Source organism: Balaenoptera ricei, chromosome 3, assembly GCF_028023285.1.
Source record: "Balaenoptera ricei isolate mBalRic1 chromosome 3, mBalRic1.hap2, whole genome shotgun sequence".
Lineage (NCBI taxonomy): Eukaryota > Metazoa > Chordata > Mammalia > Artiodactyla > Balaenopteridae > Balaenoptera > Balaenoptera ricei.
The window spans coordinates 123,547,304-123,562,572 of NC_082641.1; the positions used below are offsets into that span (position 1 = coordinate 123,547,304).

Below are 15,269 nucleotides of genomic sequence, written 5' to 3' on the forward strand. Positions count from 1 at the left end.
CAATTTTATAATCATGGGAAATGCTTACTGCACAAATTAATAGCATAAAAAAGTTTATGAAAAGATGCTTTTCTGAAGAAAAATTAATTTGACATTTTAGAAATAGCTATTTATGTAAAATGTGTAATAGTTGCAGTGTAAGCAGAGTCTGTGTTGTACTTCTAATATGCTCTTTAGCTGTTCCTGAGGGGTAGGACCAATGAAAGTGATTTAACTTTGGTTTGAATAACATAATATAAATATTTTGACATTTAATTTGTAATAAATTCATCTGTTTCTCCCCATTCAATTAGTCTGAAGAGTTACAAAATAGAGCAGCCCTTAAGTAAAACACAAAATGATATTTTCCTATCAATTCTCATGTCAAAATTTATTTTTCAACTGAGTTAAAAATATTTTTAATTAAATTTTTGCGTAGGCAGTACATTTAATCTAACAATATAAAGGTATGCCATGAAAAGTCTCTCTCACCTCATCTGCTCCCTTCCTACCTCCAGTGCACAACTTTGTCATTTTTGTGTCCTTTCAGGGTTTTTTTTAATGCAAATATAAATAGATAAAATATTTAATCTTATATCTTTGAGAGTTGATATTATCAGTACGCATTCTTTTTATAGCCACTCTGTGTTCTGTTCAGTTGTCATATAATTTATTAAATAGTCTCTTATTCATGGACATCTGGGTTGTATCCAATCTTTTACGTACTCAAACAAGCAATCTTGCATATAAATCATTCTGTACATGTGCAAGTATGTTCAAAGGGTTTAAAACCCAGAAGAGGGGTTCTCCCCCATAAGGGTTAGGCTCATTTTTAGTTCCACCAGCAGTGTATGAGATGTCCCACTTTCCTCAGCTTTGCCAATAGTGTTGTCAAACTTCTGGTGTTTGTTTGTGTAACACTTACATATTATTTCTTCTCCTAGAGACTTCAGGTTTTGTGGATAAACTATTTGAAAGTCTCTATACTAAGAACTACCTTCCACCTTTGGAACCAGTTAAGCCTGAGCCAAAACCACCAGTCCAAGAAAAAGAAGAAGTTAAAGAAGAGGTAATGCAGAGTTTTCTTTTGCTTGTGGGCGCTTCTTAGATCTTATTACTAGTATCATTCTTAGCTGGTAGTTGGCCTCTTTAGAACTCTCTTGATGGAAGTTTCTGGGTTTTGGGCATGGTGCAGATTCTTTATCGGGGCTTCTTAGTTCCTTGGACTTGAGGAGTTGGAAGAATTTCAGGTAGCTTGTTTAGTGTTACAAGAAATATTTTAGTAATATTGAGGAGTTCAGGGAAATCTTTTCCAGTGACTTTTAGAAAAAGAAAACTTGGTTAAAAATAGGCTTGACTACCTCAATGAGAAGCACTGCAACGAAGAGTAGCCCCCGCTCACTGCAAGTAGAGAAAGCCTGCGCAGCAACAAAGACCCAACGCAGCCAAAAAAAATAATAAAATAAAAAAAAAAAAAAATAGGCTTGACTGAAAGTAAAGTATTAGTGAAACCTCAAGAGAAATCATTACATCATTTTCATGTGAAGAGAAACCATTTCTTCTTTTTTAACCATATAGTTTTTTTTACTTAATGGAATTATAAACATTACTTTCAACATAGGAAAGAAAAGGAAAATAAATGTTTTCACAGTGTTGAAGTATAAAAACATGATTTAGATGGTAGTCTAATTGTTTGAACCAAGGAGGAAATTTTACAGAGTTCATTTGTAATTCTTTTTATATATAGATATCATAGTATTTAGTATTACATGATGAGAATATGGGCTCCAAAATTAGGCTGTATGAATTAAAATAGTAGCTTTAAAATAAGTTATTCTTTGTTTCATTTTCACGTCAGCAAAATGATGATCATAGTAGTACTTATCTCATTGAGGATTAAATGAGATTTATACACCACCCCCCACCCCACACCCTAGTCCAGTGCCTGGCACATAAATGTTGGTTATTATATAGAAGTACTTCCCAACTTTTGTTTTTATTATAATTATTTAATAAACTTTTTATTTGGGAATAATTTTAAACTTACAGAAAAATTACAAGAATAGTACCCAAAACACCTGTTTGTCATCTACCTGGATTCATCTATTGAAGATTTGCCCTGTTTGCTCTCTTTATATATCCTCACCCAGAACTATTTTTTTCTGAATCATTTGGGGGTAAGTCAGATACATCATGACCCTTGATCCCCAAATACTCTGTGTATTTCATAAGAATAAGGATATTCTCTTAGATAGCTTTAGTACCGTTATCAGTTTCAGTAACTTTAACATCGATAAAACACTTTTTAAAAAATATTTATTTATTTATTTATTTGGCTGCACTGGGTCTTAGTTGCGGCATGCAGGATCTTCATTGTGGCTTGTGGGATCTTTTGGTTGTGGCATGTGAACTCTTAGTTGTGCCATCCAGGATCTAGTTCCCTGACCAGGGATTGAACCCAGGCCCCCTGCATTGGGAGCATGGAGTCTTATCCACTGCGCCACCAGGGAAGTCCCCTAACATCGATAAAACACTTTAATCTACTGTCTGTTTTCCAGTTTTGTCAGTCGACCTGACGGTGTCCTTTTTTTATAGCATGTTTTTTTTCTCTCCGGTACAGGATTCATTCTGAAGATCACATGTTGCATTTAGTTGTCATTTCTGATACATTTTTATCCTCCTTTTTTTTTTGTGTGTGTGGCTACACCATGCAACATGCAGGATCTTAGTTTCCCTGACCAGGGATCGGACCCATGCCCCCTGCAGTGGAAGCGCAGAGGCTTACCCACTGGACCACCAGGGAAGTCTCTTTGTTACAGTTTTAAATGCTAGCTTGATTGAACTGATCCAACGTTAAAAGAAAACAAAATGTAGCTATACTTAATTAAGATCACTTGAGATTACTGTCACTTTTTTGTTTTTGGCTCATGCTCTCTAGTTGTCTCATAAAGTCTTTTTAAAATAGAAGGGGCATGCAGCTAGAGATTACCATACCAAGTGAAGTAAGTCAGAGAGAGAGGCAAGTACCATATGATATCACTTATATGTGGAATCTTAAATAAGGCACAAATGAACCTGTCTATGAAACAGCAACAGCATCATGGACATGAGAACAGACTGGTGCTTGCAAAGGGGGAGGGGGCTGGGGGGGGTGGATTGGGAGGTTGGGGGTAGCAGATGTAAGCTTTTATATATAGAATGGATAAACAACAAGGCCCTACCGTATAGCACAGGGAATTATACTCAATATCCTATTATAAACCATAATGGAAAAGAATATTAAAAAAAAAATGTATATATATATATGTGTATAACTGAGTCACTTTGCTATACAGCAGTAATTAACACATTATAAATCAACTATTCATCAATTAAAAAAAAAAAAAAAGAAGGGGCTCCCAGTATGTTTCTTCAAGTAATGGAAATAGGAAGAAACTTTACTTCCATACTTGATAGTGTGTAATTTTTGGTTTAAGGTATAGGTTAGGGAATTCCTGGCTCTCCAATGGTTAGGACTCCACGCTTTCACTGCCGAGGGTGTGGGTTCAATCCCTGGTCAGGGAACTTAAAAAGAGGTATACGTTAAATCTTTTTATAATAAGTTAAAATTTTTGCAGCGTATGTCCTTTTTTACAGTCATTGAAGGTCAGTGGATTGGAAGTGTCTGTTTGAAAGACAGCTCATTTGAATATGAGGAAAATTGCATTATTTTGAGTTTTGAAAGAACAGTTTAAAAAAACCAAATTGTTGCACTATTTCATTTTGTATCTTTGTAGTAAATTCTAATTTTGAAAATTATGAAAAATGGATTTCAGCTTCTGTATATGTATAACTACCCCAAATGATGCTGCCTGGCATTTTCCCCATTTTCCAAGCTTTTATACGTAACTTAATTGTCATTACTAACAAATAATAGCTTGTAGAATAGTGTGTAAATATGATAGTTTATAGTAATTGTTAGATAGCATTGAAGGAAGGGGATTTGAGGTAGCACTGCCTTTGGCTAATTATCTCTTTTTCTGGTCTGTGCTCAGTTGATGCAGTTGCTGCAGTTGCTCTGAGCACGGGAGCAAATCTGAGGACTAGCTGTTTTAACTTTCTTCCTTGGTCCCCAGCTACACGATACCATCAGTTTTACAATAAAACTATTGGTCACACAGGGAACCAGGTGGGAGAATTTGGATCATTGGCACAACTCACCCTGAGGCTGGAAAAACACTTGGTATATATGTGCCATGATTTATGAAGCACAATGTGTTCTATCTGCGTTTGGAAAATTACTTCTGAATTTGCTGTGGTTATAATTAGCTGTCATCAAACCCTTTACCCTGTCTGTCTGAGTTCATGAACATGCAAAAGAATAATCATGAAAATAGTGGATCTTTGATATTATAATTCCTTATTCACACTATATCACAATCATCTGAAACGTTAGAAGGCAGTTTTTCTTAGACCCAATGCATGGATTTATGACTGGAAATATGAGAGCCTCTGGCACAGTTTTTCCCCTGTTTGGTTTTTCTGAAAGTACCTTTATTTCACTTAATTAAAAAAAAAACAGCCCTGTTTTAGAGAATTTTCAGTACACATCAAAAGGAGACAGAATAGTTGAATGAATTCCCAGTATTCATCACCCCAGCAGCTCATCAGCCCAGGGCCAGTCCTGCCTCATCCACATACCTGTTTAGTATACTTTTATATCTAAAATGGTCCCGTGGAATGGAGGCTTTCACACTTGTATAGCCCTGATAGACGAAGATAATAAATAATTAAAACTTCTTAAATATGTGTGTAATGATCAAACTTCTAAAAGAAGATGTGAGGTAGAAGAATTTTAAGTCAGGTGGACAACATAGAAGAAAAACTTTTAAAATTAGCATGTCTGGTCATAATCTGATTCTATAAAGAAATTTACTTTTCATATTCTTAGAATACTAGGCTCAAAGTAGGTAAGAGGTTTTGGAGTATGAAGTCTTTACATATACTTCATATTAGTTCAAGAAAAATATGACAGTTTAGTGCTGTGTAACTCATTTCAGAGTAAAAGTTTTAAATAATTGTGGAAAAACATATCCTTACCGCAGGAAGCTCTGGAAATTTTATTTAAAATAGAAAAGAATACAGATTATTTTTGTTTAACTTATATAAAAAGTTTTTATTATGAAAACGCTTGAAAGAAGGCAAAATGTAATGAGTCCCCATGAAGCCCTCATTTCATCTTCAATAATTATAGATCCATGGGCAGTCTTTTTCTGTACCTTCAACCACTTTCCATCCTCTTAAATTATTTTTAAACAAATTCCTGACATCATATTATTTCATCTGTAAATACTTAGCAGGTATCTCTAAAAGGTTATATTTTTAAAGCCCCCAAGTATTCTTTCTTTTTTTTTTTTTTAAATTTATTTATTTTTGGCTGGGTTGGGTCTTCGTTGCTGCACACGGACTTTCTCTAGTTGTGTCGAGCGGGGGCTACTCTTCGTAGCAGTGCACGGGCTTCTCATTGCGGTGGCTTTTCTTGTTGCGGAGCATGGGCTCTAGGCATGCAAGCTTCAGTAGTTGTGGGATGCGGGCTCAGTAGTTGTGGCACGCAGGCTCAGTAGTTGTGGCTCTTGGGCTCTAGAGTGCAGGCTCAGTAGTTGTGGTGCACAAGCCCTTAGTTGCTCCGCGGCATGTGGGATCTTCCCGGACCAGGGCTCGAACCCATGTCCCCTGCATTGGCAGGCGGATTCTTAACCACTGCACCAGCAGGGAAGCCCAAGTATTCTTACCATGTATAAAAATAACAGTAACTCCTTAATATCATCAGATACTGAGTGTTTAAATTTCTATTTGTTCATAAATGTCTATTTTTTCCCCATTTGTTTGAATCAAGATCTAAATCAAGTTCGTTGAACTGCCTTTTTTTTTTTTTTTTTTTAATTCCCTCTTCCTCATTCTCTCTCACTTCCCTCTCCCCAGGGTTACTACTACTATTATTTCTAATACCATGTACTCCTGTTTTTTTCATTTTATGCAACAAGAATCACATAGACTTTTTTTTTTTTTAATCTGTACAAATCAAGCATTTTATTTAGTTATACAGCAAGGGAGCACTCCTTTATTCTCCACTTAAATACCATGCTTGAGATTTAAAATCATGTTTGGTAGTGTACTGCAGGATGCTAAATAAGACTCCACCCATATTGCTTTGGATTTCTTGATATCTTTTTATGTTTTCCATCACCCATTAGAACGATTAGTTTAACTTCCGTAACCTAAACTTGACACTTCCTGGATGTAGAAGTCATACAGTCCTTTGTCTAGCTTCCTTGTTATGAGATTCATCCATATTGTGCATGCCCTTTGACTTTTTTTAAACAGCTTATTGAGGTGTAATTCACCAACTTTACAAGTCACCTATTTAAAATGTACAAATGTGATGATTTTTATTGTATTCAGAGTGTGCAGCCGTCTCCACAATCCATTTTAGAACATTTTCATCCTCCAAAAAAGAAACCCCATACTCGTTGTCATCACCTTCCAAGTGCTTCCCTTCCTAGCCCCCACCCCAGGCAACCACTAATCTATTTTCAGTCTCTATGGATTTGCTTATTCTGGACATTTCATATAAATGGAATTATACAGTATGTAGTCTTTTGTAACTGGCTTCTTCCACTTAGCATAATGCTTTCAAGGTTCCTCCAGGTTGTAGCACAAATCAGTACTTCTCTTTTTTTTCATGGATGAATAGTACCCCATTTTATGAATATATCACATTTTCTTTATCCAGTCATCAGTTGATGGATATTTGGATTAATAGGCAAATGGTTAATACTTTTTGCCTATCATAAATAATGCTGCTGTGAACATTCATGCACAGGTTTTTGTTTCGTTTTATGTTTTTCTTTCTCTTGGCTCCTTTAACTTTTTAAGAATAGTTTTTCCTATTAGAAAAACTAATTAGAAAGTAGTTTAGAAAATTAGTTTCCGGGACTTCCCCTGTGGCGCAGTGGTTAAGAATCCGCCTGCCAATGCAGGGGACACAGGTTTGATCCCTGGTCTGGGAAGATCCCACATGCTGCGGAGCACCTAAGCCCGTGTGCCACAACTACTGAAGCCCGCGCGCCTAGAGCCTGTGCTCCGCAACAAGAGAAGCCACCGCAATGAGAAGCCTGCACACCACAACGAAGAGTAGCTCCCGCTCGCCACAACTAGAGAAAGCCTATGTGCAGCAACGAAGACCCAACGCAGCCAAAAAATAAAAAATTAAAAAAAACAAAAAACAAAATGAAAACTAGTTTCCTAAAATTAGAAAAATTCAGAGTGAATTAATACATGTCCATCAAAAAAACCTTAGAAAATACAGAACAGCAAAAAGAAGGAAAAAGTTCTCCAAGTTGATGTCTTTTAAGTCTCTTTATGTCTTTAAATTCCCCCTTCATACTTACCTATATATCTCTCTCTCTTCTTCCTTTCTTCACCCTCTTTTTTTCCTTAAATTTTGTTTTGTTGAAGAAACTCAGTCATTTGTCTTATGGAGTTTTGACTCTGGATTTTGCTGATTGCATCCTCTATTTCCTGTAAATTGGTAGAAAGAATGATTTTTAAATATAGTCTAATAATTGTAGAGTGTTTTTGTCAGCACCATGTGGTTGCCATATTGTGGCTGCCATTTTATGTTGCCTGAGTTTTACTAAATTGTTATCTTCTGTTCCATTCATTCACTTGCTTATTTGTGTATTTTTAAGTGAGGTTCTCCATTAGATGGGCATTTGTTTACCTCTTCCAAATGTCTTTACTTCATTTCTCTCTGGTAAAGGCCATATATTTGTTTTGAGATTAACTTCTGTTTACAAACTATAATAGAATCACTAGTTCTCTATTTCTGGTCAGTCTTGACTGTTAAGTTTTAAAAGAAGCCTTAACATTTCCAATAATTCCAATACCATTTTTCCGTAATTCACATGAAATACTTAGTTTTATAGCAGTGGTTAACTTAACCATTTGTTCCCAAAACGTTTTCTGTGAAATAAGTCTGAAGTTCTCCTCAAATGAATTAATGTGTGAATATATTTTGTAATTAGGAAAACACACACCATTTTACTATATGATACTTAGAAATAGAGATTTGCTATTTTTACTGTTTCGGTTTAAAGAATGAGTTGCCGTTTTCCTCCTATTCTCTATCTTAAGTTAGCATTTAAAAATTAACATATTGCTGTTAAAGTAATTTCAGCATCTTTTTTACTTCTTCCTGTTGACCAGCTTTTGGGGATGTGATTTGACTTCAGTATTTCAGTATATTTGTGCCCTCTCGTGTGCCAGAAAGATTATCAGGTGGATGTGTTTTATAATTTATAGAAGGACTCTTCTTGTTTCTAATGAATATTTTCATGTAGGTATTTCAGGAGCCAGCAGAGGAAGAACGAGATGGCAGAAAAAAGAAATACCCTAGTCCCCAGAAGACTCGTTCAGAATCTAGTGAACGAAGGTTTGTGTTTATTTTTAATTAGGAAGACATTGATAACTCACTTTTCAGTTACCTTAGAAGGGCATTAAAGCGATTTTTAACATATACTCTACTCCTCTCTCTACACTGATTAAAGAAAGAAAATGTTTTTCCTTCCATTCCCTCTTGTTTTTTGTCTTTGTCATACTTTCTCTTCCTTTTATAAACAGTCTTCATTATGTGCTTTCCCCAAGATCTCAGGGGTGGGAGCAGTCTCCTTAGAGAATATTAATGAAATGTTCCATTTTGTTAGGGGTGCTCAGTATTAAAATCATCTGTAGCATTTTCTATTACAAGTAGTGCAGTTTATATGTTGAATCATCAGCCTACCATCAAAAAATTAGTCTTTGTTTAGGAAAACTTTGTTTTGAGCCTTTTGTCTTTTCTAGTTTTAAATATGTTTTTCTCTTACCCCTCCCCATACTTTGGATTCACCTCTTTTTTTCATTTCTCCCCACCCAGTGTACTTGAAGGGAATGTTTTTTTCTTTTTATATAATGGATTAGAGGAATTATATGGTGGTTTTATGGCTTTCTGGAAAAGTATAGAAGCTATGAATTTTGGTGAATCAAGGAGGATATTTCATACTACTGATTTGTTTTCAGACTTGGTTTCTATAGCGTACATATGGCTTTCATATCTGTGTATTATAGGACACGTGAGAAAAAAAGAGACGATGGCAAGTGGAGAGACTATGACCGGTACTATGAGCGGACTGAATTGTACCGTGAGAAGTATGACTGGAGAAGAGGCAGGAGTAAGAGCCGGAGTAAGAGCCGAGGCCTGAGTCGAAGTCGGAGTCGAAGCCGGGGGCGCAGCAAAGACCGGGATCCCAATAGGAATGTTGGTGAGTCCATGAGGCTTCCCCAAAAAACTCCGTAGTTGCTTATCTTCCTGTATCACAAGGGTGCCACAGTGTCCCTTAAAAGTAAATGTACCTTTAATATGTCTGAACAATGTAAAATCTGGAATTGTCTCAAAAAACTTGATTTTTGTTACAAAGACAAGGCTCTATTCTCAGGTTGGAGTCAAAGGAGTTTGACTAAAAAGAAGCTATCCATAAGTGTATCATAATATGTGAGTAGACTGAAGTCATGTTGTATAATTGAAACAAATGTCCTTTAGTCAACAAAGCTGTTACTGGAGGAAGAGGGTTGCCTGCTCCCCTACCCCCACCCCTGACTGAAAATAATTGATTTGCTTTAAGGTTGCTTAGAGTATTTAAAATTAAAAAGAAAGAAATTTAAGTAGATTACTGGGATCCCAACCACTGATCTCCCAGGATAGCAGTTTGGAAGTCAGTTCTTGGATAGCATTCTTACTAAATGTCAGTAGAGAAGCAGGTCTTTCTTCATTTTGTATTGATGTTGATGTTATAAAAGATGATTTTATGCAAGTTACTGGTCAAGATATGTCACACTGTTGATGTTCCTGGTTTTAGGATATATTAATAATGAGAGCACTTTGAAATATGGACAGCTCAGGAAGTTTACTTCAGTATTCTCATGTTTCTTTTTCTGTGAGAAAATAAATGTAGTTTAAGAACATAGATGTCTGATCTTATTTGTTTCTTGTTTTTATTTTGTCTCTGAAGCAGAACATAGGGAAAGATCAAAGTTTAAGAGTGAGAGGAATGACTTGGAGAGTTCCTATGTGTCTGTGTCTGCACCAACTCCGAACTCTTCTGAGCAGTATTCCTCTGGGGCACAGTCTATTCCCAGCACTGTTACTGTGATCGCACCTGCGCACCACTCTGAAAACACAACGGAGAGTTGGTCTAATTACTATAATAATCATAGCTCTTCCAATTCTTTTGGTCGAAACCCTCCACCAAAGAGGCGATGCAGAGATTATGACGGTAAAAGTTCTCTTCCATATTGTACCCAAAAGTACTAGTAAAGCAAATGTTGCTAGTAGTGCATACCTTTTCATTACAGTCTGGATTTTATTAAAAGGGATGAATGAGGAGGAGAATCTCTTTTGGCATATGCTTCTTTACTTGTTGAGTTAATAGTTTGGCTCTTGTTAACAGAATGTTTAAATTTTACCCTTTAGTTTGTTTTTTGTTGTTCTTGTTACTTCAAACACTGTAAGTATACCACAAACTTTGGTAGACACTAGGAATTGTAATTTCTTTGTGTGGTGTTTGTCCCTGGGAATTTGTTAATAAGCATGTATAACCTACTTACAATTTTAACTTGCTATAACTTTCCATTTGAATGAATGGATCAGGCTGTGTGTGTGCATTCATTTATTTTAATTTTTTATTATGGAAATATTTAAATATTTACAGAAGTTGACAAAATAATATAATTAACCGTAGTGTATCCATGATCTCACGTCAACTCACTGGGCAATCTTGTTTTTGCGTATACTTCCACCACTTCTCCCTGGCCTGTATTATTTGAAGCAAATGACAGACATCATAACATTTTTTCTCTAAATATAGAATGTATATATTTTTAAATTTTATTTATTTTTAAGTAGGGAATAGAATCACATGATTCAAGCATTAAATCACTCTCACCCTGCTCTTCCAGCCACAAAGATCTCCTTCCCAAGGACAGTTTAATGCTGTCAATTTCTTGTGTGTCTTTCCAAACATAGTCTTTGCTTGTGTACATAAACAAAAACATATATTTTCCCCCACTTTCTTTTTTACATAAATGCTAGTATGCTATATACTATTCATACTTCATTCATACTATGCATAATGTTTTTTTCACTTAGCAATATTTCCTGGAAGTCATCCTGTGTTAATATATAAAGAGCTTCCTCAGTATTTTTTATGCTTCTTAGTATTCTGTATGTACAAAAATGAGTTTAAACCTGTTTCTTTTTGATGGCACTTTTGAGGTGTTTCAAATATTTTGCTGTTACAAACAATGCTGCAGTGAATAACCTGGTACATAATGCTCAGTTGAATAATTTAAAGTTTCAATTCCTAGATGTAGCAAGAATGGTTGCTTTAGAATAATAGCATGAAAGTAGATAGTTGAAAGTAGATCATCTAATTCAAGTTCCTTATCCCTGCCCAACTTTGTTAAATTGTTATTTAAAATATCTGAATTTTTATTATGAGAACTCAGTAGCAAATGGGTTAATCTAATAGTGGTTGGTAGCCTGTTTTTGATCCAGTTATTTGCTATCTCAACAAAGTGTAGTCTCACAGTATAGAAAGTAGAGAGTACACCTGCCCCTACCTCAGGGATATGCGATGGTTAACAGAGTAACACTAAGAAGGCTTTAGACTCCCTGGAGAAAAAACACTTCATAAATCAGATTGGTGGGTGTTTCAGGGACTTGTTTGTTTTCTGAACTCTGAGTAGATGATAATAAGATTTATCTTTTATTCTTACAGAAAGAGGATTTTGTGTACTTGGTGACCTTTGTCAGTTTGATCATGGAAATGATCCCCTGGTTGTTGATGAAGTTGCTCTGCCAAGCATGATTCCTTTCCCTCCGCCTCCTCCTGGGCTTCCTCCTCCACCACCTCCTGGAATGTTAATGCCTCCGATGCCAGGCCCAGGCCCAGGTCCAGGTCCTGGACCAGGTCCAGGCCCAGGCCCAGGTCCTGGCCACAGTATGAGACTTCCTGTTCCTCAAGGACATGGCCAGCCTCCGCCTTCTGTTGTGCTTCCCATACCAAGTAAGTATATGTTGAATATTTCTTTAGTGGAGAATTATATTTAGAAGAATCCATCCCTTTTACCTAACTTGACACTGGATTTTAAGTTTTTGAAAAATAAATTATTAATAGAATTTGGAATATATTCCCATAATTAAGATGTTTTTCTTTTTTTTCTATCCAGTGTTACATTGCATTATTTGTAGTACCTCCAAGTGTAAATTTTATTAATAGTGGCCTAATCTATATTGACCTGGAGTCAGAATCTTGCTAATTGATAGCATCTTAAGAAAGCCAGTGTTTTGAAGAGGTCAGAAAAAAAAGAATATGCCAGTATTTTAGTGAAATTTCCGTCTTTAAAGAAAATCTCTGCGAGAATATTGAAATAATCTTTAAAACATTTTATTATGGAAATTTTCTTTTTTTTTTTTTCTTCCAGTTTTATTGATATATAATTGACGTACAGTACTGTATAAGTTTAAGGTATTCAGCATAATGATTTGACTTGTATACATCATGAGATGATTATCACAATAAGTTTAGTGACCATCCATCATCTCATATAGGTACAAAGTTAAAGAAATAGAAAAAAAAATGATTTTTCTTATGGGGAGAACTCTTAGGATTTACTCTGTTAACAACGTTCATATATAACATACAGCAGCATTAATTATATTTATCATGTTGTACATTATATCTCTAGTGCTTATTTATCTTATAATTGGAAGTTTGTGTCTTTTGACTGCCTTCATCCCATTCCTTCTCCCCTCTATGGAAATTTTTGAATATACACAGATGTAGAATAATAATATACCATGTACCATCATCCAACTTCAGTGGTTATCAGTATTCAGCTGTTTTTGTTTCATTTATTCCTCCCCCTCCCCCCACACAATTTTTTTGCTTATTTATTTATTTTTTTTTTGCTGAAGTAAATTTCAGATGTCATAGCATTTCACCAGTATGTACTTCAGTATGAATCTCTTCAATGATAAGGACTTCAAAAAAAAATGATCAATATGCTGTTACCACATCCACCAAAATTAAGAGTAAGAAATGTTTTAAAATGATCATTTTAAAAAACTTAACAGTTGCTGGTTTAGCAGAAACAGAAATAAGACTAAATTTTTTAAATGTAACTGAAAAAATTCTGGGGCAATCAGTTTACATGTGTACAAAGATATAAGAAAAATACCTGCCCAAAGACATATAATGTTTTAAGAGTTGGCAGATTATTTTAAAAAATGGTTGCCATTCAATTTATTTAAGTTGTACTTTTTCAATTTTGGGGTTTTTTTTGAATCTTAATTTTTAAAATTATTGCAGACTCACAAGAAGTTGCAAAAATAGTTTAACACGATTCCATGTACCCATCACATAGCTTTCCTGCAGTAATATTCTTTATAGAACACATTTCATTAAAGTTGATAAAGATTCGGAGACATTTAATACATAGATTTGGTCAATAGCAATATGGTTATTTTAACAGTGTTTGTTAGTATTTAATATTGTCACATGAATGGTATAATTATGAAGCTCAAGGTGAGATTTTATTTCCCAGATTAAAAGGCATCTTTGCTGTATAGGAATTCTCACAATAAAAGATCTTAACCTCATTTTGGGAACATATCTGTTTAAAAGTTAAATCTAAGAATGTCATTTCCCCCCAACATTTTGCTATGAAAAATTTCAAGGAAACAAATACCATCTAGGTTCTACAGTTAACATTTTACTATATTTGTATTATCACATGTGATCTCTCCATTTTTAGTTTTGATGCATTTCACAGTACATTGTAACATCAGTACACTTAAACATGTTTATCATTAACTTGAGAGTTCTGTAGAACTCTATCACCCCAGAAAGTTTGTTCAGGTCCCTTGGTAGCCATTTTCTACTCCCCCTCTAGATGCAACCAGTTCTGCCATTTTTCCACCCGAGATTAGTTTTGTCTGTTATAGAACTAAAATGTCATTTAAATTAATTATGTACCCAGTGCTTAAGCCTGCACATATCAAATTCCTTAATTCTGTTCTAAGCCAAAGTAGGTATTTTAAGTGTGAATATCCAAATTAATACTTGGTGTAGAGAGTATTTTTATTAGCTAGGAAACATTAATGCTCTACCTTTCACTTTTGATGGTCTGTAGGACCACCTATAACACAGTCAAGCTTGATAAACAACCGTGACCAGCCTGGGACAAGTGCAGTGCCCAATCTTGCACCAGTGGGAGCAAGACTACCTCCTCCTTTACCCCAGAACCTCCTTTATACAGTGTCAGAACGTAAGTATACGTTTGATTTAAAATTGCTAGGGTATAGAAAAGCCAAGTTTTCTCAGAACAGTCTTACACTTAAAAAAAATACAATTAATTTCTATTTTTATGGACTGTGCTATATAAAAATTAAATTTGTGTTTACAGGGCAGTTTACTGTGTGGTTATGATATATAACTGTATTTTAATTTTGTGTGATAATGGGAGAGAAGGGTAAGGCCTTCTGTATTGGAGAAGTCTACTCTGCTGTAGAGTAGCAACATTCCTCCACTAAAGGAATTTTATTTTGAAGCTTCTGTTCAAAAATTGTTCCTCTGATTGAATTTCCAAAACATAAGGCTTATCTCCTAAGAGTATACGAAAGGTCCGATAAAATATACCTAATTATTTAACTTGTAATGCTGAAGTGAAGAGAGCATCATTTAAACTATAATATTTAGTGGTTAGGCTGTTTTGTAACATTTATGTTTAACTGTAATAATATGTTTTTCTTGGATCCTAATTCTCTTTTATTTCTTAAGTGTTTTTTTTGTTGTTGGTGTTGGTTTTAGTTGACTAAGCCTTAAAAAAATTTTTCTTCAAAAACATAAAAATAAGGTGGTTGTTTAAAATGTCAGACTGTGAGATTTTCTTTACAGAGCTAGGTAACTTTATAGATAAATTCATCTTTTTTTGTAACTGTGTTTATCATAAACATTTCTTCATCTCTGTCATGACCTGGAGAGGCAACTTAGAAAAGTAATTAAGCCCAGGTTCAAATTCTGCTTCTATCACTTATGTCATTGTGACCTTAGGCAAGTTACTTAACCTCTTTGTATCCTAATTTCCTCTTTTGTAGAATAGAAATAACAATAACATTACTCACCTCATTATGGTTGTTTTGGGGAAGAAATGGA

At 34.9% G+C, this 15,269-nt stretch overlaps 1 protein-coding gene across 7 annotated transcripts in view; it reads left to right on the forward strand.

Annotated features, from left to right (window-relative positions):
• RBM27 (RNA binding motif protein 27) overlaps window positions 1-15,269 on the forward strand; it is a 68,751-nt gene that overhangs the window by 13,276 nt on the left and 40,206 nt on the right. For 5 of the 7 annotated variants that reach the window (XM_059917397.1, XM_059917393.1, XM_059917396.1 and 2 more), the window contains exons 3-8: window positions 924-1,048; window positions 8,361-8,452; window positions 9,124-9,317; window positions 10,065-10,328; window positions 11,832-12,119; window positions 14,248-14,382. In XM_059917397.1, coding sequence (XP_059773380.1) covers window positions 924-1,048; window positions 8,361-8,452; window positions 9,124-9,317; window positions 10,065-10,328; window positions 11,832-12,119; window positions 14,248-14,382 — 1,098 coding nt within the window. The remainder of the gene's footprint in view (window positions 1-923; window positions 1,049-8,360; window positions 8,453-9,123; window positions 9,318-10,064; window positions 10,329-11,831; window positions 12,120-14,247; window positions 14,383-15,269) is intronic. The other 2 variants (XM_059917398.1, XM_059917400.1) reach the window with 1 other exon arrangement.